This window comes from Hirundo rustica, chromosome 13 (assembly GCF_015227805.2).
Source record: "Hirundo rustica isolate bHirRus1 chromosome 13, bHirRus1.pri.v3, whole genome shotgun sequence".
Lineage (NCBI taxonomy): Eukaryota > Metazoa > Chordata > Aves > Passeriformes > Hirundinidae > Hirundo > Hirundo rustica.
Window position 1 is genome coordinate 7,760,925 of NC_053462.1, and position 26,528 is coordinate 7,787,452.

A 26,528-nucleotide genomic window follows, 5' to 3' on the forward strand; every position below is an offset into this window, starting at 1 on the left:
TGGCACTTTTGGCACCTTGCTGCCATCTTTTTCATTATGTCTTGGGGTCAATTTTAATGAAAACCAAAATTCTCATGGAGAACTTCTTACTCTAGAAAGTGCTGCTCATTTATTCATTGTGTGGTGATTTCCTGTAGTTAGGAGGAGTAGCAGCTGCTGACTTTCCAATCCTACAGTGCAGAAAGGATAAGTTAAGGGAAGTAATCAAGAGACGAAAAGGTGTATTATTTTTTGTTTGACTTTTTATATTTTGTTTTGCATAAACAAAAAAATCCTCTCTTGCCCCATCCTCTAGAGATCCCAATTACAACCATTTGGACACTTCAGGATAATTTTGATAAACATCGTTCCATGTCAGAAGGCATTATTGATCAACTTTGTGGATCTGAAGATGGATTTGGAAGTGCAGTTGTCAGTTCCTCTGTGTACATACCTGGTCTTGATAAGCTTGTGTGTGGATGTGAAAATGGGAAGATTTTTGTAACATCAGGTTTAAAAACTGCAAGAGCAAGACTTTTAGAAAACCTTTTTTTTAAAGGTAAGCTGTAGCAATTTTTTCAGATTCATTTCAGTGAAGCACAGAAGACTTCATATTTCTGGCATCCCTTCCAGTGATCCTTGTAAAAATTCCTTGAAAAGTAGGGCTGGCAGTCAAATGAGGAAAATGGAAGATTATGATGATCTTTCTCCTTCCATAGCTGATCCATTGGATCACAGCTTAGTACTACCAAGGTGCTTTCCAATAGAATCTGGGAATGGTTGTGGGATTGGATATCCCCTAGAAGTGAGATTTGTGGCATGTCACTATATTGGCAGTTTACTTTTCTATTTACTCTTTAAAAGATCGTTCCACTGAGGGGAACATACAGGGTACATCTTAGTAGTGAAGCTCAAAGTGCAGACCTTTGTTCTCACTTTCAGGAACAGGTCCAAAATTCTTTGATCCCATGTAAAGGTTGGTTATATTTGCCCTTTCAGGAAATGTGCTGTAAAATATGGAACTCTTATTCTTAAAGAGCAAAAATAATTTATGTTCCATCTTGTTTCAGATAATCTACCTTATAAGGTTCTGAATGGTCACAGTAGCAGAGTCACTTGCTTACTTTATCCACATGACACATCAGTAAGGTTTGACCCAAGCTGGCTGTTATCAGGGGGCCAGGATTCTGTCGTGATCTGCTGGGATATATTTACTGGAGGCATCCTACACCAGTTTAATCTGCAGTCTGGTGCAGTGACAGAGCTCTTGCGATCCCCAGAACACTACAGAGTAAGTAAAAGCATAATAAATGATGTCTCAAAAAAATTGTATCTATTTAAAGTTGTGTTCTAATTAATCGAATTCTGAAGTTAAATTTAGGTGAAAATTTACTGTACCGAATGTTTTATGTAACTTTTGAACATTGTATTTTGTGGGGCTGGATTTCCATTTTTCCTCCTAAATGTTTCCTTTCCATATTTGGTACTTATGAATGACTCAGAGTTCACTTACATGTCAAAATCGTTATAGAAAACCATTTTTTATTATTTAAAGTTTTTAATATTTGTAAGGCTTCTTTTCATCTTTATTCTGAAAACTGAGCAGGATTTAATATCTCCATGGCTGGTGCTTCAGCCTTGTTTGAAGAGCTGAATTCTTCTGTAGGGGAATTCCTCTGTGTGTCACCAAAAATTACCTGCGGGGAGGAAAGGTTTTGCAGTATCAGATCCATATAGTATGAAATTAATTTGTAACTCAGTTTTTTTTGTTAGAAATACATTTCCCTTGGCTTTTGCTTCTAGACCTGGCCTAATTTTGTATCCCATGAACACCAGGTTGGTTTAAAGGAATTTTTTTACTACTCTCTTCTAGGACAACTGCTACTGTATAGTTGGTTATATAATCACTGCTTTGATATGCTAAGTATTGTGAATAAATGGACTTGAACTTATTATATTTAAAATATGGAAAAAACAAAGATGAAGGTATGTTTTCGTATCAGGAAGTGAGTTGTATAGCTAGCCTGCTGAAAACAAGTTGAAGATGTTGGCTGAAATAAAACATAATTTTCTAAAATTAGTGTGTTCTGGGAAAGCAGTCACTGGAATACTTTTATTAGGCCTATTAAAATGATGTGGTTATGAATGTGGTCAGTGTTGAAACTGGAGTCTTCTGTTTTGCAGTTAAAAGACCAGAGTATAGTGTGCTGTGTGTGCAGTGACCATTCAGTAGCAATTCTACACCTTCAGAAGAGACAATGTCTCTTACATGCCAGAAAGCATCTGTTTCCTGTGAAGAAGATAAAATTTGACCCTCTTGAGAATGTGCTAGTTGTTGGATGTGAAGACAATTCCGTTTATATTTGGGAAATTGAAACAGGTAATAACACAAAGTAATCATCCTATTTGTTTTGATGTTTTGCTCACTTTCCTGAAGCTTTGTCTGTCTTGTGGTGTTACAGGAGCATAACTTATAGAAGGCTAAAACAGTAGAACTACTAAAAAATTGATTATATGAATTATATGAGTTTCAGTGTTTATATAAACAAGAAATAAAGTTTCCTTCTGCCTCAAGGTATGCCACTAGTAAAATAGAACGGCTTAAGTCTGATCCTGATAAGCAGAAGTTTAGCTGACATGGCAGTGAATTGAGTAGAATACGCCTGGGAGCTACAAATAAAAATCAAACTTTTATAAAAGACTGTTTTCAGTCTAAACTGTCCCAAGTTGGAGCACAAAGTTACGGTTTCTTCCAAGAATTCATAATCTGGGATATTTTGATTTAATTGTTGATCAGTTAATAGTGGAAGATAATTGCAAAGCTCACAACTGTGTAGTCAGCAAAACTAAAGGTGAGTGTTTTCAGGTTAAACTGTAGATTCCCAGGTGATTTGAGAGTGTAATGCTGATTCATATGGGTAATAAATGTAGTTATTTCAGCTTGAACAAACAGAACTATTAGAAGTTGTAATGGTATTAGGCACTACAAATTTGCATGTCCAGGCAATTCAGAGCTGTGTGTCCTCAGAGGAGGAAGGTGCAAGGAGTCCAGAGCTACTGAGATGCACAGCATGTTAGTAAAACTGGGTTTTGATACGGTTCTAACTGAGCACTGGGATCACAATTTATTTTACAGGGTATTACAACGCACTTATCTTCACTGCTTTAGACAAAACAGGAAAAATCAGTATATTTGAACTGTCCCTCCTTTACTCATAAAACCGTTGCCTGCTTCAAGATTAAAGAGGAAGTAAAATTGATACCACTGCTCATGCATATTATGTGTTCAGACAGGGTACAGATTGCTAAAAGTATGTCTTGTGTTATGAGTATTACAGAAGGATGAGTGCCACAATCACCACCTCTTTAGGAGTAGCTGATACACGGGGAAAGATGCTCTTACTTGTTATACAGTAGCAATTAACCACTCTTTTGTTGTTGTTCGTGTTATGCATTGCTGACTAAAAGGTGCCATCTAAGGTCAATACCTGTGAAAGCCTAGTAGGATCTACTGTAGTTGCTTTAATGTTGAATTACGTCTGTATTGCAGCAGAACACAAGAGGTCGTGGCGTTGATCCTTGAAATTGGCCTGACCTAGATCAAGAGCTATGTAGATACTTCAGTGGCACTCAGGCAGACAAAGCATTGTCCAGATGTGTGACAGATGTGCACAGCATCATTGAGGCACCTTTGCAGGAACACAGCACCTTTCACTAGGATATCATCTGTTGGCAAGTGAATGGGCAGCCACGCATAATACTGCCCTGCACAGTTGTCTCTGAGCATGTTCCCTAGCTCAGTTAAATTGGATAAAATCGGAGTGGTAGCCTTGTGCTTGAATTCTGTTATGGAAAGGGACATAAGATAGGTTTTATTGTTTCTACAGCCAAGAAATGTTTATATTTCTTCTGTCTATGCAGTTCGCTTCATGACTTGGACTTTGCCTCTAAGTTACAGTCAGTGCAGTATTGTGTCAGACTCATATCACTGTTTGCAGTTAAAAAACCAAAACTGAGCTGTATTCCTGTGCAAAAGGTAATGGATGGCTGGGAAAACTGCCAGTATGATAATAATTTCAGGCTGTGGATTAAGAAACTTCTATGAATATTTCAGTATTTACACTCTTGCAGAGTCAGCAATAATTCTGTTGAATTTGACAGGTGACTTTAGAAGAGGTCAGAGGCCTAGTACCACTTTGACTCCAGAATGGTTCTTCTATCTGGCATTTAATAGGGTGAACCCTGAAGCAGATGGAAGGTTTCATTGTGCATAACAGTTCATTGTCCAGTTTCTTGTGACAGAGGTTGACACAGTTGTAGAGAAAGCATTTCAAAGGACCTAAAAATTCTTGTCTCAACAGGCTTTCATAATCATCTCTTCATGGAGCAGAAGAAACTGTGTCCTAGGTTAAACTCTGAACCAGTGCTGCTTAGTGTACAACTTGTTGTACTCTCTTTTCATGGGATTTACAAAGATGACCTTATTTTACATGATCACTGGGAAGTTTTCTGAGTACAATAGTCTGCATATATTCTAAATAGATAGGATTTCAGCATAGTTTATGCGGAAATGTTAAATATCAGTAGTATAGTTGACTTCAAGTGTAATTTAAGTCTGTATCTCTTCCTCACTGACTACAAGACAAGTCTAAAAAAGGTGGGGGTTGGAAAAAGGCAAAAAATTGTCTTTTATTACTGGTCTAGAATAAGATAAATTTAATTATATCCATTTATTTCTTTGATTTACAGAGCAAAGTAAAATTTTTCTAAGTTTAAATGTTTATATTGCACCTACATGTGGGTAGTGATACAGAAAACAATGGAGGCCATGAAATAGTATCTGTGTAGTGTAATGTGTTTTACCTAAATTTTAATATATGGATACAGCAACTTTCCATTACAGTAGAATATCTTTCCATGACAATGAATATTGATCTAATCATACATTTGGAATATTAATATAGTATGTGTACAGGATATGCTCCAAATTTGTGTGCTAGAAGACAAATATGAAAATCAATAACAAATTTTATTCTAATTAAAGTGCAGAATATTTCTTCCAAGAGCCACCCCTTGAAATCCCCTTCAATAAGGAAATTAACTGTTATCTGTATTGCTTTTACATTTTACTAACTGGTTGGTATCTTTGCTTTTTTAGAAAAGTAAATATTATAATATGATATAGTAATAAAAGGATCAAAGGATTTTTGCTTGCTATGTACAGCAAATGGCAATGTGTCTACTGAGCCACCTTTAGATCCAATGTGTATTGAGTGAGAAATAAATGGGTGGACTTTAAATAGCAATCTTCCTTGCTCAGAGTTAATTATTTTCATTTATCAGTGATAAATTGTTTTTCAATTAGTACAAGTTTAAAGTGAATTTATTCCTTGAAGTTCATAATAATTGTAGAATGAATCATTCACTTATTTCCTGTTACTTTCTTTTGCCTTGCAAGCCATATGCCTAAAAAGTATTTTTGAGGTCATATCTCTTGAATAGTGAAAACTTATTCTGGCTACAATCCTTTCTAGAAAATCATCACTAAATAATAGACAATAACTAAATAAATATACAATATTTTGTTTTATTTGCACTGTTTGTGTATTGCTTTTCCTATTCGTCTTCTACCTGAATCCATTTTTGAATAAAATACTTTCTCCTTGTATTCTGATGTGTTTATTTTCACAATATTTGAATTCTTAGTGACAATAGTTCTGCCATTTTCTTTTTACATGCAGAAGCTTTACAGTTGTCTTGGTAATGTCTGTATCTAAACAAACCAGAAATCCTAAGAATGACAGTGTTTTATATAGAATTATTTTGAGAACACTCTGGGTGATATGTAATTTTAAACCTCCATGTTTTGATATACCAGAGATGTACATAGAAGTGCCTGCTACTTCAGTTCAGAGATTTTCTTTGCTACATTTGCAAAACAGGTAGAAATAGCATCAAGGTGATACTGATGTGTTTATCTTGGCGTTTTCAGTAGAAGTAAGTGAACAACTTATTTCCTTTCACTGTAATGAGACTGACTCTGTCACCATGTGGAATGGTCTCTGTGGAACTCTCTTGCTTGAGCAAGCAGGAAAAGTAACAGTGTTTCAAGCAATGCTGTCACTATGGTGGGAAAAAGTCATCAGCTTGGAGGTTCAGTTCACAGAAGGTGAATGTTCAGCTTTGAGTGTCTACTTTAAGCCATGACGTTTTTCTGAAACACTTGTTTCATGACTTTAACAAGAATGATATATAGCTTGAGACACTTCTGCTGAGAAAGAAAAAAAATCATACCACCTTAAGATAGCTGTCAAGCTTAGAAAATTTTACCTCAAGCATTCAAAAGCTACACAGGTATCAATAAAATAAACCAGCCTTTTAATGAGTTTGTCAGTCCTAATAAAGTGTGCAGTGTCTAACATTATTCAGATCTGTCTCTATGCTCATAGAAAACTTTATGAAAATAGAGAAGAGTTCAGAAAAGCTCTGAAAATAATTCTTGTGTTAATGCTACATCGATAAATTTAAATGTTGCATAAAACCTCTGCTGTTTCAGTAGCAAACATGCCATGAAGGAAATGAAATTACTCTGCAGATAGTGATCTTATGGATCAAAGCTGTGATCATATTGATGGTCAAACAGGCTGGAAGGTTTTCAAACACTGTTTAAAGATAATTTTATGTAGTTACATATGCTCCTATATTTTTATAACTGGTGCCAACAATAAGGCTTCTAAACCTGTAGTAAATAGCAGATATCGCATGAGTTGAAGAATGTGGGGGGGAGGGGTTCTGGTTGTTTGCTTGGCTTTTTTTTTTCCCCTAAGTAGACATTTATTTAGTATGTCTGATAGTTTTATTCAGCCTGTACAGAAATTAGGGATTAAACTGTTTAGAAAGTTAAGGCTTAGATTTCACCAGGTGGCTGTAAGAAAATAAGTTGTGTAGTTTTAATGACATTAGGAACTCTATCAAAGTAAATGTGGTTAATACTTTACTAAGATTTTTGCCTAGGTAATTGTAGAGGCAAGAATGATTATGCCTTTGTGACCTTTTTGTCCTTGTGAAATTTAGTGATTTAGAGTCTCTTTTAATATCTTTGTCATTTTCCCTGTCTCTTCATTGTTCTCTTTCTCTTCAGGTCATTGGTCAGAATTAGATCTGAGAGGGTGAATGTGGCCTATCTGATAAATCCTGTGGTTGCGTTTCATCTGCTGGAGGCCATGATGTAGGGTCAAAGTCATAGCAGTCACTAACGTCTTGTTTCTTTTTTTAATGAATTTTGCATAGCCTAAAGATCTGCAAATCTCAAAATAAGATTTAAAAAATAATATATATGCCTTATGGAACTTAGCATTTCAGTTTGGGGCTTTTTTTTTTTGTTTAATTTGTCAGTCTTACGGTAGAACTTAACTAATGTTTTGCCTCTATTTTATTGCATCTTATATTTTATATGTGTAAACCTTGGGTCAGTCTGTAGCTTGTACTGGAATATTTCATAGCTCTCTAAATTTGAGTCATCGTTCAGTAAATACTTATTGATGTAGAATAATAAAAGGTAGTGGAGCTTGGGAAAGTCTGTCTCAAGGTAAGAAAAAAAGCAGTGTCATCTTTTCCAAATTTGCAGAAGCTGAGGATACCTGACTCTTGTCAGTACACAAGAGCGTACCTTTATATTCATGTGCGTGCGCACACGTATGTCTGTTTACGTATACTTGGTGGAACATGTATAGAACTTAGCTGTACATATCTGTTCTCTCCAGTTGGTAAGTGATCTTCATTCTTATTATTAATAAATAAAATTTCATACCTGCATATATACACACATACACACACACACACACACACACACATATATATATATATATATATATATATATATATATATAGGAAATGTAGCAGAAAACTGCTGTGATCCAGCGTAGTCAGAAGAGTGCATGCCAGGGAGTGATTTCATTCCAGACACTAGGGGACAGGTTCTCATTTCATCTTTCAGTTTGTGATAAAAGAGTAGATGGAAACTACTTCCATATCTTCCACGTTCAGAGCTGGTAACTTCTTCTATTCAGCCCATCTTAGCACACTTATTGTGTCTTAACAATTCATACAAAGGATTATTGTCCTTTACTCTTTGGACTAGTTTAGATGGTGTCAGGGAGAGAACAGAGCAGTATCCTTTCTTTTGCGGTCCTGTGCCTGCCTCAGAAATCCTGAGGTAAGGACTGGCTGCAATTGGGTAATTGCTCTTTTTACCCATGTGTATAGACCACCATTATAACTTAGATTTCAGTAGTTTCCTTTGTGGTGTTCTTCATTGTATTTTTCAGCTGAAGGATATTGACAGTAGTTTGCTAATGCTCTTCTGAATGTGTGTATTCTGAAGAATGTCAATAACACACTGAGTTGGACATGACAGAAATCATCCAAATGCAGAAATGAGTAAGGAGGGTCGGCAAAGACACATTGCAGGGCATCTCCATTTTTAATCTCTTCCTTTAAGTAAAGTACCTTTTAAAATGTTTTTAGATTATTTTAGTAGGCTGGATTTTGTGTAATCTATCCCATTTCTATTTGCTAGATGGCATTTTCTTTTATCTTGGTGTTAGTTGAAATATATATTCTTAATGCAATGTTTGTTCCATCTGTTTTGGGCTGATGGACATTGGAGTGGTAGCACTAGGAATAAGGAGAAATTTTTCAAGCAACATGCTTGACAATTGTCTTGAAGCAAGACTGTAGAATTGTAAAATTCAAGTGTTTTGGTAGCAAGGAACATAAAATTTCTGTATGCCTTGTTCTACCATCATAAGATAAAGTGTGTTGGGAGGGTTTTTTTCGGGTGAAATAGGTTTTTATGGAAAAACAGATCTTAACAGAAAATAAACCAGCTAATGCTACAGATAATACTGATTCTTAAAGGTGATTTTTCTGTTTTGACTACTAGTAAGGAAAAGGATTTGTTCTTGACCACATGCTGTTTTTAAATAAAATCAATTGTGAAATAACTTCATTCACAGAGCAGTGTTATGCTGTAAGAGTCATCTGAGTTACTAGGTCACAGCAGCACTACGATGTTGAGGATTTTCAATACTTTAGCTGTGACAGAAAACAGAAAGCACTGGAGCCTGATGATCTGACAGGTCATGTGATGGCAGTGAATGCCTCGTCTTGAGGCAGGAAAATATGCATGACCTCTCCAGTAAAAATGCATCCTTCCGTTTGCAGAACCCAGAGAACTGTGTGGACAGCACTCTAACACCAAGAGACACAATTTGTAGTACTTGGTCCACAGGAAGAATAAGATGTTGTAGCAGTCTCTAGCCAGTCTCATCTGTTGGTCCAGAGCTGCCCAGGAGAGTGAAATACTCCACTCTTGACTGTTTCTGAGACTTGGTTGCCATGGTCACAGCTTTAGAGAGATAAAGACTTTCTCTTCCTGTATTTTGTATGTATAGTAGGAGGTGATAGCAGTGGTGCGGCTGCTGTGTGGACACCCCTATCTCTTCCTGTTCATCCATTGTTACTTTATGCTCCTCAGTCAAAATCCTTTGGGCTTATTTGTATTTAATTACTTAAGGTTTGAGAGTGAATTTTATTTCTGGCCTCTTTCCTGTACTCTTATGTACAAGCTCTGTCTTTTCTTACACTTTATTTTCCATTAAAATCAGAGACAGCAAATTCCTAACAAATAGTAGTTTCTGGACAATGACACCCCCACCCGCCACCCCCCCCGTATTATTTTGACTGTTTGCAGTGGTCAGAAAGTCTTCGTCACATATACAGATTTCTAAATCCTTTCCCCTCATCATCTCTGTTTATTTCTCAGATGTATTCAGGCATCACAGAATATAGGTCTCCTCCTTTTTTTTGTCTCTGCCAACTATTTGCTCAGTAAATGAGTGTTTTGGGGTCTTCAGAAGAGTAAAGTTAAGCATATAATATAAATAATTTACAATACTTTAAGGATCATACATTTTCCTGTGCACTTTGTGCCATTTTATTGCAGCTCCAGCTGTACACACAAACCTGTACGTATAGATGTTCATAATAGGGAACAGGATTAGGTAATATATGCAAGAAATGAAGGGTTTTTTTAAAGAAAATAGGCATCTTCTGGAAGGTGCTACTTGAAAGGAATTTGAGATAGCTGTTATGAGCAATATATAAATGATTTAAAGATGTAACACGAGTTTTTCTAATTGATTTTAGGGTGTCATAATGTTCTGTTGGTAAGAAAAGCTGGTTTTCCAGGGCATTTGCTACTCAATGTTTTTCTCTATAAATGTGCTATAAAATTTAAAAAAAAAAAAAAAAAAAAACCAAAAAAAACCAGTTGTAACATCTCTATGTGAGAAACAAAGCCCTGCTGCTTGTTTAGTGTGAACCCAGAAGGGCTTTTTTTGAGTTGATAAGATTCTAATTTTCTCTTCTCCAAATTACTCAAAAAGTTGTATGCTTGCAATGGCATTGTCCTGATGCACTTAGAGAAGAGTTTGTTAACAGAAGTGTTCAGCAACCCAACAACCTGTTAGTGGTGTCTCACTTTGCATCTGGTAAGTTTATACGATATAGAAGCATATCTGTCATATGTTTAAAATAAGATATGTGCATTAAATATATAGAACATGAATTTTCTTTCACGTACATCAAGAGTACCTGTACATTCTATTCAGGCCATTGCCTCCCAAGGTTAAATTCTGCTGTCACATTTTCTCTACCTTTTACCACTTCTGGTATATTTCTTTTTCTGTCAACTAAGATTTTTATCTTCAATCAGAAGTTGAAAAATTGGCTCTGAAGCTCATGCCAGAGAAAAGCTCTGATATATGGAAAATAACATAAGTCTGTAGTATGATAGCCTTAACTAAATTATATTCTATTGTGTAGAATACACTGGGTTATCCCACAGAATGGGGATGACTCCGAGGGATGATTGTTGCTGAAACACCCGTATGCATCTGGAGCTACAAAGACGTGTTTGGAAGTTCTAATACCAAAGACTATGCATAATCTGGTCTTTGAAATTTAGCACCATTCCCCCCCAAGTCTTGGATTTATTAAAAACTTACTGTAATTTCTCTTAAAAGGAACATAATACCTGGTAATTTTACAGGAATATTACAATAATCTTGAGGACTCAGTGAATTTCACTGAAAAAGTGTTACAGAAAACAAGGTTGGATATAGGTATGTATATACATGCATACAAATATTCACTCTGTAGTGAACTTGCCACAGAAGGTAATAGGGAAAGCTTTGACCCCTCCACTTAAAAATGATTTCTTTGAGTTTTGTTCTTATTTTGCTCTGAATAGGCCACATGGTTCTGTGGCATGTTTATATCTTGAAAGGCTACTTTACAATATATGAAGAAGCCAAAATAATATTAGCTGAGTGACTGTATTATTTCCAAACTTCTTCACTTGGCAGATGCTGTAGTACTTTTAAGATTGCTTGCTCATGTCCAGCGTGAACTGTACAGTAGGCGTCTATAAACATCATTTTCGTGTTCCTGAAATACTGAAATGTATTCAGTGCTGGAAGCTTTGTAGACAGACTAACTATGAAGACCTTTTGGGCAACTTACTTTCCTTTTCTTAGCTGTCCTGTTCTGGTCCCTGGCACTGGCTGCAAGTCCTGGGGAGGAATTAAGAAAATGGCACATTAAAAACAATTGCGGCTGATTCTTACTTCTTTCAGTGTAATGTTACAGTAATCTGTGGTGTTCAGCTGATTTTTATATGGGACGAAGAATCAGGTGCCCAATTTTCTTCTGCTCTGGCATCAAAGACTTTGTGATATGAGTAGTAGAGGTGATACTGCAGTGAACAGAAATGGCTGAGTTTCAGAGAAATAATTTCAGATAAAGAGATTTTATACACACAAACACTTATTGTATGAGATCCCTCAATCCCAGTCCAATATTTTTAGCAGGTGTTACTGATAGAACTTCAATGTTACGCATTTTTTTCTTGTAACAGTGAAAGGGAAAATTCATGTTTTATTACTTGAGGGTAGAAAGAATTCAAACTTAAGGGAAAAACATTTCATGTTACAGCTGATATTTAATACTTGAAAAACCCTTCAGATGTATTTTATCTCTGATATTTATAGGAAACATGCTATTTCATCAATTTCTTTTAATTCCTATAGGAGATGTGTGGTATATAATAGTAGCTCATTTCAAATACATTTAAGCTCAGTTTTGATATCTTTAATGTTAGTTATAATTAAAATAGTATTACCAAAATCATTACTAGATGAAACTTCTACTAAAGTAATATAACTGGGTATAACATCTAGAGGATTTAGATTCCAGAGTGCTACACAAGCAATGAAGTAGTCTCTGAAACATCACATTCATATCCCTGATGACTAAGCTACATGCATATTCATGTGTAAACCTTTATGTCTGACAATTTTTAGGAAAGGAATGAAAAAAAAAAAAGCTTTTTCTTGCTATTTGTAACCCAGAACACTAGAGGACAGCACTAAAATATTACATAAATGTGTTGTTGTTTACACTTAATGATATAGATGCTCTGGGAGGGCTTTGTGAGGAGAAAACAAATTTCTGTTTTGAACAGTTAGGGCCAGTGATATTTTTGTGAATATTCTTGGCTCCCTTTGAAAAACTACATTTCACTCCACATGTATGAAATACTGAGCTGCTGGTGATCTGAAACAAAGTTCTTTGCTGCAGTGATTTCTTTAGAGATTAAGCTTTTTAAATCTTTTTAAATTAAAAAGTATTTTTAATAGCAATTGTGTAGAATAACTTTTTAATTTTAAAAAGAGGGGTTATTTGCCTCATCTGTAAATATTTTTGAATTTATTTGCTCACATGTAGTGTACTATATTAATACTATGATACTTACATAGATATGTGATAGTATAGCTCATTGAAAAAGTTACAATGTCTCTTGTGTTTCTCTAGGCACACTGGAACGGCATGAAACTGGTGAAACAGCAAGAGCAATTCTTAGTGCCCTTGAAGATTCAGAATGCTTAGTTTCAGATGCTCTACTTCCTGTATCTCAGGAGTCAAAACGAAGCAAGAATTCTGGATACAAACACTTCAGCTCATATAAGCATGGCATGGGCCTTTATCTTGCTCATACAGAGAAATCTCCAGATAAGGTAAGAGTCAACAGCAGAGCATTTCTCCAGAGCAATTAGTTGTGATTCTAATTCCTTACCCTTTCACCCACTGATACGTAAGTGGGATGGTGGCTTGGTTTTAAATTTATAAGGGCTTCTTCTGGCTTGGCTCAGTTTTTATGCCTTCAACCCCATTTCATTGACAAATTAGGAAAATGGGCAGAGGGCCTTGTACGAGGTCATTAGTAGGTAATCTCAAAAGGATTTTCTCAGATCTTACTACCTGTAGTTAGGTCCTATTTCCTCATGCCTCTAGCTTGTGACTGCACCTGTCAGTAGAACCCTGAGACCGATTGAATACACCTTACACTTGTTCAGTTGTGAATGTCTTGAGAACAAGCACATCATGATCTGATGCTATTGGTCTTTCTTACTGATTTTCTAGTGAGAACACAGATCCCTCTTATCATTGAGGGATAATTTTGTTACAGAATAGATTGCAAGTGCCTTATATTTTTATTATTGTGATTAAATTTGGCACCTTATTGGTTAAAAAGAAGATGGTAATGTTCTTGTAAAGTACTGGGCTGCAAATAGGTATGACTATCTTCAGGAAAGATTTGGACAGGGAGAGATTTGTATTCAGCTTCATCTAGAAATGCTTTTCTACCAAAATTGTTAAACCAACTAATTGTGACTGATGGAGAAGATGGTGCTCTTTCTTTTTGTTTTGACTAAATAATAGAAGGAAGTAATATGCTTATGTTAATGTGCCATTACAACTGAGAAAATGAGTACAGACATGAAATCATGGGAAGCAAGTTTGAAAATATGATAGTCACTCTGTTTTCTTGTGGTCTGGATATCTATACTTTTATAAGTTATTTGTAGATATTTAAAAATTAATATCGTAAATATTTTTAAATAAAATAATTTTTAAAACTATTACAACTGTCTCTAATTTAATACTATCTCAATACTAATTCAATGAGATAGGTATTGCCTTTTTCATGTAGGAAAAAAGATGGTACAAACCTATTTTCTTAAATGCTGTTTATGCATCAGGAGGTAATATATTCACTGACCTCTTGAAAAGAGTGTATCTTAAGAATAGGGCTTTCATGCTGTTCTTGCTTACGACTTTTTAATTAATGAGTTTTGGGAATTCTGTTCTCTGCAAAAAACAGGGGAAGCAATTTCTGCCATTCCCCAACCCTCAGTGTACATAGAAGGTATTTTACCACAAGTATTGAGAAGGGAAAATGCTTTCCTTCAATCACACATAGAAACAGTCTTCAGAACAGTCTCTGGACTTTATTCTGGTTTTATTAATTATAACAAATGAAGTAGCAGGCATTTCAAAACTGGTGAAGTACAGCTTGATTCAAGTTCTCACTCTTGAATTTTACTGTCTTTTCTTCATTGTATCTTCAAATTTGCATATAACGTTGAGTTTCTAATGACTGTAGTTTAATTCTTAATATTTTTCTTTGACCTTTTACTAGCCTTAGTCTGATTTCTAAAGTTCTTTTTGATCCCATTTTCTGAAAAGTCTTATTAGCGCGTAATCCTGCTGAGCATGTTGTGGGGCAGATGGTGCACTAGTTGGCCATTGACACAGAATCTGATCTCCCTGTTAGTTTGTTAAAAGGAATAGTTTCTTCTTGCCTTCTTAAATAGGAACAAAAGAAAAAAAGTTTTGGTAGTTGCTTGGTAAGTAGTTTTAGGTACGTCTATTAAATTGAAAATGGCATAGATTTAACAGGGTGGGAGGAAAGGAAATGTGTTGATTATAAAGTATGGGAAAAGATATTTTGTAAACTTTAAAGTGTGGAGTTTAGCATGCTTTGGGAATTATGATCGTAAATTGGGAGAAATATCACAACAGGAAACCATGTGAATGCAATAATTTCTAGTGCTTTCTTTGATCTGATATACATCATGTCTGCTCTGATTTCTCAAAATAATGTCCTATTTTTATGTTTAAATATTGTTAATTATCTTTTCCAAATGCAAACTTATTAAGAATACTATTGATGTCTCTTAGACTTTTTCTGTCAAAATGTTTTTTTTTTTTAGTTTCACGTTATTTTTCATCACTACAGACCTGTTAGGTTTGTTGAAATTCATAATAAATTAAGTTCTGTACTTGGGAAAGCACTTTTCGTCCATCAAACCTGTGTCATCCAGTACATCCAGAGCTTCTTCCCACTTGCATCTGCATTGGAGGGTTCTGTAGGTCGGTGTGGGAGATGCTGGAGCCTAAATGTACCTGGGAAAAACATAATAATGGACGTCCCCTTAATGCTATTGCAGAAGCCCAGTGCTGGCTGCACGAAAGGAGTGTGGAACTCTGCAGCTTTTCTAGCACTGTTCTATTTTTGCCGAATTTGAAGGCTTGTTATGAAGTCTGCTGTTTTTCTTAAGTTTTGTGTAGAAAGCTTTTTTGCTAAGTTTTTCGAAAAGTGTTCTGTTGACTCTTTTGCATCACTGTATTTTAGCATCTTGAAATATTCTGGAAATTCAGATCCCATGTAACTAGTGAGAGGACTGTGGTTATCAGACTTCCACATTCCATGCCCTGTTAATTAAATATATAACTACTACACACGTAAAACTATCACAAAACTTTCAGATTATCAGGGGGTTTTAATATAAGTGAGTGTTTCATTACCAGTTTCCTGCTTTGGCAAATTGTGTATTAGAAATTTAACAACATACTAAATTGTTAATAACTTTTCTATTGAAAACCCCCATAATCAATTTTAGCATATATTAAAGAACTCCATTTCAAACGATTTATGTGACAGGAAAAATGAGTGAGTAGCTATTCTGTCCTGTTGGTATTGTAATTGTGAGTTATCCTTTTGTACAAGTGACCCAAATGAAGACTGCAAGTAGAATTCAGTACTTATTCTTGCCATTATTACATTGTTTTACCATTCATATTTTATTTAAGATGAAAGAAGGTTTTCAGAATAATGGTCTCTTTCCTCCATCCTAAAAAAGATAAATATCCTCACATAGTAGGCCAGCTTCAAAGGCTTTCTTTCAAAACTTTTGCCATCATGTAAATCAGAGATACAAAAGCAGAATGTTTTGATTTCATGGTGTTTTGACCATTTTAATTCTTTTATTGTGCTGCACGTGCCAGTGGGAGTACCAATAACAGATGACTGTGACAAATGCAGTTAACACAAGATCCATATTAATGTTGTCAATTCCCCTTGATATATTTAAACAGATTTTAATTATTTTTAATGTCAAAAGACCCAAAATATATAGCTTAATAGTTCTTCAAGAAAGCTTTACTTAATATGTGAATGTAAAACCTCTCATAAAAATGAAACTTTTATATTGGCCTTAGTCATTGACATAGAGTATTCATCAAGTCAGCAATTTGTGTGGCAAAGTGCCATTTGAATAGTGTATTGTTAGAATACTTATGGTCCACTTGACAAGGGCTCTTGCTGTAAATAGTGCAATTTGACTCCAGCTGTTAAAGAGTGGCTTTGACAGCAGCCAAATAGAATGGAGATGCTTTACTGCACCGCAGAAAAATCAATATTGGGTTCTTGTTCATAGTAACCTGTTTTCTTTTTTTTTTTTTCTTTTTGCAGATTTATACAAGACTATCTAGAGTTCATTTGTGAAAGTTTAAATATTATTTTGAAAGTGAGGCTGTTTTATTTTCAGATTGGTGTTGGTGGTGAATGACGCTTGTGTTTAGCTAAAAAGAGAGGACGGTGCTTTGTGGATGTACATAAACAATGTGATCACGCAACATTATTGCAACTCTGTTTATAGGGATGGATGTTAGGATGTGGGTGTATTAAGTTGTGTAACTAATGACAAAAAATGTTCTTTCCTTCGTCTTGGTGTTTTTATTTTTCTTTTTGTAGTGCCACTGTAGTATCCCTGTCAATTTTCTAAGTATAGGGTTTTTTTAAAGCAGGTTTCTTTGTTGTTCTCCCAGTAACAACCCCCACAGATGTTGACAATCTGTAGTGCCATTGTAGATTTTCCTGAAGCATGGTCTTGCTAGTGCTGAACAGTTTTCCAGCAGTATTCAGTGACACAAGGTTGCTATGATACCTGGCCAGTAGCAATAGGTATTGAATCTCTGGTCTTAATTACAATAGAATACACACTAGACTGTGCTCATGGTATTTATATGGAACTAGCTCTCATTATGCCTTCAAGTCATAGTTCTGTTTGAGAATTGGAGCTCTGTGAAAAACTGATTTAAAAAAAATTGAAATGCTTCAGTGAGTCATATGAAAATTTCATTGATGCACATAAAAAGCTGGATATGTCTGGGAATCATTTTCCTGATATTCCAGAAACCCTACATGTTGGAAAGTTTCCTACCTTTTCTGCTTCAATATTTTGGATATAAACCTGTGTTCATTGTGCACTAATATTTGTAGTGATTGCCGTAAAATAATTGGAATGGTCTGGGGAAAAACATTTGAGGGAAAAGCAGCTTATAAAATCTGTGCAATGATTGCTGAAGCTTGAACTCTTAAATTATGCTACTGAAAATCTAGATCAGAAAAAGGTTTTTTTTACTGTGTATATAAGACAAGCAAAGATAAGGGAGAGAAATACATTCATTTACCTGTGGACTTTTATAAGTATATATATTTTTTGATAAATTAACTTAGAAATTACTTAAAATATGTTGTAATAGGCATCCTTGAGAACTTGATATTCACTTACGTAATAGTATACGTATTTTGCTCTGAACAAAAAAATGTAAAGGCAACAATTACCAGAAGCTATATATAATAAAAGAAATACCTACTTTGTTGCTGCACAGAATAAGTAAGAGGCAAATGAAGACTGTAGGACAATAGCAGCCATTTGTTTTAGTATAGCAAGGAAAGCAAATTGAAAATAAATTTGTTATTGGAAACCTGGAAAATCACTGCTAGTTAAATCTTACTGATGGAAAAATTGATAGAAACATGGAAATAAGATACAAGCACAAATACAAAATAATACTTAGCAACTAGGAAATCAGGAGTGATACCATAAGCAATGGTATCACAGATGTGGATTCCTTTAATTTCTTTTCTTTTGTAATATTTAGAGCATTATTATGGGGAATTACAGATCTTAATGATTTATGTGAAGTGGATTATTAAGGACAAAGCAAAATAGAAGATAGTAGAATATTTCTCCTTAAAATTGGTAACATCACATTGCTGCTGCAAGGGTATTTCTTTTCTTTTTCTCTGGGACTAGTGTTCAGTAGCTATATTTAGTAGTTTATTACTAAGTAAGTGTAATAGGAAAATGAGTGAAGAAAAAAAGGACTCAATATGTACAGATTTTTTTTTTTCTCTGTAATTCATTTGCAAAACATTTCAGTATTACATTTCCTGTGAGATTTTATAGTTAAGTATTTTATCAAGGGACCAAGTTATCAACACAACTACAGTGAAATAGTAACTTGGGAGTTATGAGATTAAATTGGGACTAGTTAAAAAGAACCATGATCCTGAGGGATATTGATAGCTTTGATACCATGCCATCTCTGATGGAAGTTACTGTAGTTTTTGAATTGATTTGCCAAGTCAAGAATTTGTTGGCTTGTTATGTGCATTTATTGCCTCAAAGTAAAATGAAACCCAAAAATGGCCACTGTGATATTGTAGCACATTTTGATCTTACACACGTGGATAGCAATTAACACAGGATGACAGAAATCTGATAATAAGTCTTAACTACTTACTGCAATGTTCCTGACACTGATTCTTTTCTACTCTGTGACTACACTGAAGGTGACTGACTTAAAACTTCTTTCTGTTCCTAGACAACTAATTGGACTGGATGATAAAGCTAAAGAGGCTGCCATAGTATCCTAAAAATAAAGCTAAGGTCAATATCAACAGTCCTTGTGAAGTGTTTCATGGTAAAGGATGATTTATTGAAGCTAACTTAACTATTGTTGTCTTAGTCCTAGTCTTTTCCCATACCTCTACTGCCATGCTGCAATTCCCTTCTGTCTCTTGGAATCTTTAGCAAAGTTTTCATTTTGTTTTTTTTTTTTTAGAGATATACACTTATAATTAAAAATATACAGTTTCTGTCTTATGGAAGTGGTGTTCATGATATCATATTTGCCACTTAGGACTGTTTCTTTAAGGTCTGGGAACAATTTGAGCTTTTCTATAATGGATTTTATCTTTACTGATTTTGTAGTCTATAAGGTGTGACTTGTTCTGTAGATGTGCCTAACTGATTTTCCTTCTAAATGCTCTGCCTAATTCTAAAATAAACCCAATGATTTTTGTTATAGCCTTTATATTTTCATGTTGTTCAATGGTGTTCTTTAAATTCTTTGCAATTTATTTGATAGTGATATGGTGGAATCTTTACAGTTTTGATAATCATATTTTCTATTCTAAACATTAATTCCCTGGCCTCTTATAGATTAATTAGTAATATTTTAGTGAAGAAAAATATTAACAAGGATTCAGAGTGAATTCAGTGTGATATCTTTTCCTAGGTTTTTACCTCACACATCTATTTAAAAAAAAAGTAATGACTTTTTCAGAAGCACATCATCTTGCATACAACTTTAGAAACAGGAAATGCAGCAAACAAAACTTGTGCTGCAAAAGAAAGACCTTTTATCTGCTATCTGCTTCCTTCTGATAGCTAACTGAAATTCTTGACTTGGTTATATAGCAGAAATAAAATCCTTGGCTAACCTATGGTTTGATTCCAAACAAAGCAACAACAGTCGTTACATGTCCATTCTCTTGCTATATTTTTTTGTATATTAGTCCTCAAACCTTAATTTATTCTGGTGGTTGGGTTTGGTTCTTGCAATACTTACGGGAAAGGATGAATCATCCAAGCAGACAGCTGAGAATGTTTGTTTCCAAGTCCTGTCCTTTTGGAAACCTCTTCAGTAGGATCAAAGAGCTTGCAAGGCAAGAACAGTATGAAATCTATGTGCACAGAAACTTACAGAAACTTAGATGCCATCCTGGTACACTCTGGAATGCTATAGGATCTGAAGAAAGTCCAAATTGCCTTTTCTTAAAGTCTCAAGAGTGGCACTTTCTAGAATGCATAGGTTTTTGTTTTGTTTTGTGGGTTTTTTTGTTTGTTTGTTTTGGGCGGTTTTGGTTTTTTGTGGGTTTTTTGTGTGTGTGTGTTCTTTTTCTTTAGTAGAAAGTCACTTGCTGATTAATTGATCTAGAACTTTTATGTAGATAAATTTTCTGGATGGGACTCTTATAATACAAGATGGGAAATAGACTTAGAACAGCCCAGGGAAAATATATTGTTTCAGTTGGAGTCAGCACTCAGACATCTAATCCTAACTTAATTTTTATATACATCACTCCTTAGGACAAAGCAATATTCTCAAGCTCCTGCAAAGGTCCTGTTGACAGTCTCTTGATGTTCAGCATTATAGCTCACAGATACCTGGATGTTCATTCATCCAGTAAATTGTTCAATATGATAATTCCTCAATCATGAGCCAGAAGTCTGTGGCTTTGGATTCCCGTAGTATTTCTTGTCCAATTGATGATCAAGAAAACTTTAGAGATGTTCCATCTTTTTTTCTAAAGTTCTGAGTGAGAATAAAAATTTTTCACTACCACTCAGTACTGAGATGTAAATATTTCTAATGATGTAGTTAGGAAGTTTATTTTTACATTCAAAATAACTTAATATATAATATGTAGGCAGAGTATTTGAATGTTGAGTGCATAAATAATACTTAGTTTTAAACACTATCTTATTCCTTCTATCTAAACTTTTCACAGCCAAGACTGTCCATGTCAGAAATGGATGTTAGAGATGAGTGGATTTAGTTTGCTTTTATGTTCTTTCTGATGAAATTATTAGACAAGATTTTGTCAAAAGTATTTAGAATTATCTTTCTGATAGTGAGCCCAGACAGGCAGGAATATGAATTCTAGAGCAAAGCAAAAGTTGTCTGTAAAAAAAGTCTATACATTTCCTCAAATATTTTTTATTAAAAATGAAGTATAGACTTGGTTCCTGGTGTTGAGAAGTTGTGACAGATATTAGTTTTACTTGCCTGTTATTCTTCGATATCTTTTAAAAATTTTTTTCCAGAATCACTTTTATGTGTACACTTTAATTAAATCCAATAGAACACTGTAAGTTGAGTGTTAACCTGAAAACAAAATGTGCAAAACATTAAATTTTCATGCTAGACCTCTACATTGAGCAATAGAATAGATGTGTTAGCAATTCTTCCTGAACAATTGAAATTTTTGTGCCCAGTAGATCCATCTGGACTACAATCTGCCTGACAGTGGCCTTCCATACATGATAAAAAGAGGGTTTATTCAGTTGCCTGGACTATTCATCACACAGCTTGAGCCTGAAGACTCCTTGGCTTAATTACTTACATTGTGCCACAGATGCATCAGCAGTGATGCTACAGTTACTGTTCAAAGTGCTGTGAGGATAGTAAAGCCTTCCACTGGGATTTAACAAAAGAAAAAAGATTACAATGTTGGGAGGAAAGAGGGTGACTCTGCTTATGTTGCAGTTAAGTTGATAGATAAACACTGGTGCAAACTCAAAAAATACTGTAATCTTTTCTTCATGGGAGGTAGATTCTTAGTAGGATTTGGGCATCCTTAGTAATACAACCAGAGTTGTAATGAATACCATAATAAAAGTAATTCAAGGCAAGTTCAAAACAGTTTATTTATACTAGTTCATATGGGAAAATTCATCATGAATTGGCACATTTGTTTGGGACTGCATTGTCCAAATGATGAAGCCTCAGGTCAAGCATAAATTGCATGTGAAAGCAAACTGGGACACTACTACTGACTCCCAGGCTTTTTCCTTATAAAGGACAGATAGTCTTTAATATGTGTGTACTGAGCTATAAAAGGGGTAAGTTCATAAGACAAGAGTTCTGAATGCCCCCACCAAAGGATCTTCTGTCCCATGACTAGGTGATGTGTCTGAAGGCAAGGAATATGAATGACCTTGGGATAATGATACCATAAATATGTGATGCTCACCTTATGCACGAGGCCAGTGTTGCTTTCTGGCAGGTAGGCCTGGCCTCTCTGTGCGTGGAAACCATGGATACTCCTAGTGACAGAAACTCTTCACATGCTCCCTAAATTTGAAGCCTGGGAGGTGGGCAGGGTTAGACAGGGGTGTGCTATGTGGACTGCTGATAGGAGCTAATATTGGATTAGGAAATGCATATGGTTTTTATGTGGAGATGAAAGTGTAGCCAGTAATTTGCATCCTTTCTTCCTTGGCAGACTCTTTTAGAGATGGTGTATGTTTAAGTGCTATTTTGATTATATACCTGGTGCTTGTTACTATTTTTAAATAAACGCATTTTTGCACATATCCTAGATTGTTCATCCTTTCAGTGGAGCAAGAAAATAAGATAGCTGTGTATTTACAAAAAGGTTATAACTGAAGAAAGCAGGTTTGCTGATGGGATTTATCTGAAATATGACACCATGAATGCTTAGATTATTTTTAAATTACACCCAAACAGGATGGAAAGACCATATTTCTATCTAATTATTAACAGTTCTTCAAGCAAGACCATGAGAATTTAAAGTTTCTTTTAGGGAAGACTTGGATCTTCATTTCAGATTTCTCTATCTTACATTTCTTAAAACACTTGCTTTTTAAACTATTGCATCAAAACTCTAGCCATAAAAACCTGAGTATTCTGTGCTCTCTAAGTGTCTCAGTACTCTTCCACTGAATGATGTTTGATCATGTGCTGTGTGCTGTGCTGTCATAGGAAAAGGTTATACTAGCTTTTCTTCTTGCTTGTCTTTTAATGATCCAAGTAAATTAGGCTTCCTAAATTTGGAAGTGGCTTAATGCTAAGTAGACTTGTAATGTTCATCAAGTTTTTGATTTTTATATGTAGAAGACATCCAAAAAATAAAATTTCCTAGTAGATAAAGAGGTTCATGGCATAGGTTTAAGAAGTGCTATTTGAAATCTGAGGTCTTTGTGGAATTTGCTAACTATATTTCATGCTCATAAACCAGTTTGAAGCCCCAAACACAATTTCATTTATCTTTATATTCTAAGCTTTATAGAGTCTGCAAAAGTGTCCATCTGTTCAGTCGAGATTGCTTCAAATAGTGAGTGGTCAGAGAAACGTAGCTGATAAAGGTCAAAGGAGCCTCTTGACCCCGTGATTCTTGCCAAAGCAATTGGAGCGTGGGGACTGATGTACAGTTAGATACAGCTTGCTAACGTGAGCTCCACTTTAATTGGTAATGATAGCAAGAATACACAGTAAAGTCATTGCTGAAAGAAAACAAAAAGTATCCAATATAGTAATTTATTACCAGTCAGTGGGTTTCACGCACGGGGTTGTTTTACCCCTGCAGTGGTCAGAGAAAGCAAAAAGGTACTCTAACACTTAACTGAAAATGGATGCCCTGCTGCTATCAGAGATGCATGGTGGTCAAACGATTGCCTGTGCCATTAGCTTGGTAATGTTTTCTCTATTGTAAACTCAGCTCCCCATGTTCTTCCTGTGCATCAGCTGCAGATTGAAGGCTTTCTCGTTTGTCTTCTATTTGTGCTGCCAATCATCAAGCTGCTGTTCACCAGGCACATTTCAAGGAGGCAATTTTTTTTTTACTCCTATCGACTACCATCTCTAGCAACTGGGGGCTCAGAGGATTCAGAAATAAATTTAATGCTTTAATTTACACTGTGCCAGCCATTTTGTATATTGTTTATGTATTTGTTTTCTGTGACAATTCAAAAGACAGTTAAGTTTCCTATTTTGCAAAACTGTGCATGAGATAGATTTATGTTTTGCAGGTGCTTTCTCTTATGCTACTATTTTCATTAAAAAGGTTGAAGAGAAAAATACCTTTGCAAGAAGATGATTTTTAACCTATTGGATAGTTAAAAACATGGAAAATGCAAAACCAAATCCAACAAAAGCTAACACAGATATTCCTTCCTTCCCACCATCAGTGATAAAACATTTTGTCGAATAAAATAGAGCTATCATTAGCAATACAATTTAATGTATAAGACCTTTAGGTGTGGTGGCCATGCTTCTGTTAACAGTTCTTCAATCTCCACCAAGTGCAAATGTAACAGGAGGGTAAGAGTACCTAAATAGCTTTTACAAGCAGATGTGAGATGTACTTATTTTTTGTGAGCCCAGAGCCAGATTAGTGATGAGGTGTGGTTCTGAGAAGTTATGACCTCTGAACGTTTCTTGACAATCCAGTGACTGGCCTGATCAAGACACAGAAAATTCTTACCCATCAATAAATTTTGTTTGACAAATTCTACTACCCTCCTCTTTCATTTCTGTAATGGGTTCTCCACAATTCAGTTTTTTAAAGAACAAGACGTTTACTGTTAATGATGGTTACAGAGTTAATGAAGACTATATGTATGTCTTTAAAGTTTCTATTTTCTTTGTAGTGTAATAAGAAGTTAGACTACAGTAAAGACAGGTGACATAAACAGTTTTAATTTCATTAAGTGTATTGATATTGTACTATCAAAGATCATTGTGATATTTCAAAAATTGTGTCAAAAAACTTCCTAGAGCCTATAAAGTATGGTGCTTTTGATGATTCTATATTGGGTTTTGTTAAAAAAAAATCTTGTTTGAAAATATATGGTACAAGTGGATATTCATGGAATATCTTCATTGAACAAACAGTAGGATGCTGGTATTTTAATAATTAAATTTGCATTAATTTATTAACAGTATGTATATTTAATAATGAAACAATTACTCTTTAAAAGTCCATCAGGTAAGACGCTTTTAGGATGTATTTCAGAGGGCTGTTGGATTGTATGCCAATGGCCTAATTGCTGTCAAAAAGAAAAGTATATACCTTCAAAAAAACCTCTCAATCAAATCAGAAATGGAAAATCCCTGACCTCAAGAAAAGTAAAATAGCAGTGCACCTTCTGTGAATGAAAGAACCTTTTCCTTGGCACTATTTCAGTTAAGCTCCACACATTCCCCTCCCCAGTTGCCCCCTGCCTAATCTACCTAAAAATTCCTCTTAAAGTAAGTTTTCCAATTTCTAATATTTTCTTGAGCCTTTGCAGGTGGCAAGCAATAGATAAAGGAGGGGATTGAACTTGTTCAGTATTAGTGAATTAAAATATGTTCTTTCAAAGGGGAAAGCTCAAAGGAACATAATTAAACCCTTGAATATTACATAATTTAAAAAAACCTTCCTTAGATTCAGCATATGAGCTATCTACAGGATAGCTCTCACTTAGGCTTTGTACATCATGCTTCGTTTTGCAGACACTGGGAACTTTGGGACCAATTTTCTGCTACTTCCATCTTGTTTTGTTTGGGATAAAGTGAAAATGCAATGAATAAAGAAGGCCAAAAGTCTGGAAGAAAAGTGACATGTATTACCTCAGGATTTGTTTTGCATAGGAGCTGATACTACTTGTGCTGTGGGAACTGAGCTACTTCTACTCAGTGGTATCAAACCAACCTCTAAGTGTATTTTGAGTCTTGTTTGCCTTCTAAAATTTCTACTTTGTGATTTTTTTGCCACTTTATTTCCTTTATGTAAAATGAATGTCAAGATCATTCTTGTCAAATCTGTTTTTAGTACAAAACCCTCAACAGAATACTTCTGATAAAGGAAGCAGATATGTGGAGAAAGTATATAACATGTGAGGAGCTAAAAAAGTATGGGAATCCCTGCCAGCTAATGGAAGTGTGTATTTTAAGTGGAAATACCATTCCCATAACAAGTTGGATCCCAGTGGAAAAAGGCCTTTAGAGATGAGAAGGCATCTAGGTAAAATAACACTTGAATTGTACTTCCCATGAAAATTTTATGTGATATGTCTGTCTTAAATCTGTTAAAGATAATGGCATGGATTGATGCAGTTGGGGGCCACAGTAGGCACAGCCCCATGCTGCCCCCTTCCCATAGTCACAGGAAATTTTTTCCTTGGGTACTAAGAATGAGTAGAGGGGAAAAGATGAAGAGGAACAGGGTTGTAACTTGTGGAGCAGTGATGAGTTGCATACCGGAAAACTGAGACAGGTGAACAGTGCCCCAAGCTGGTGAGTCTTTAAGGGGCATTTGGAGAGGCTAGTCAGACTAAAGGATCCTTCCAGCTGAAATAGTCTATTCTCTGATCCTGGCTCAAACACCTTCAGTGGCAAACTGGAGACATGTTAGGGGATACTGCCCATGCATGGAATATAGCTTGGCATTTCAAAGCCTCCCTGAATCCTGCTCTTTCCTGGATTTAGAAAGCTTGTTCTGCTGTGGGTCAGTGATGCACAAGAGGTTCACAAGTCTCAGGATATAATTTTTGTCTGTAGTCAGACTTTTTCCTTCTTTAAAGCTAACAGTAAATTGTCCATGTCAAAAATAAACTTTAAAAATAGAACTGATTAAACTAGAAAAGGAAAGGTACAAT

General features: G+C 35.2%; 1 protein-coding gene across 3 annotated transcripts in view; it reads left to right on the forward strand.

The window, feature by feature from the left end:
- Positions 1 to 26,528, forward strand: part of WDR72 (WD repeat domain 72) — a 100,425-nt gene that overhangs the window by 22,175 nt on the left and 51,722 nt on the right. For all 3 annotated transcript variants that reach the window (XM_040077266.2, XM_040077268.2, XM_040077267.2), the window contains exons 11-14: positions 296 to 538; positions 1,050 to 1,270; positions 2,164 to 2,359; positions 12,916 to 13,118. In XM_040077266.2, coding sequence (XP_039933200.1) covers positions 296 to 538; positions 1,050 to 1,270; positions 2,164 to 2,359; positions 12,916 to 13,118 — 863 coding nt within the window. The remainder of the gene's footprint in view (positions 1 to 295; positions 539 to 1,049; positions 1,271 to 2,163; positions 2,360 to 12,915; positions 13,119 to 26,528) is intronic.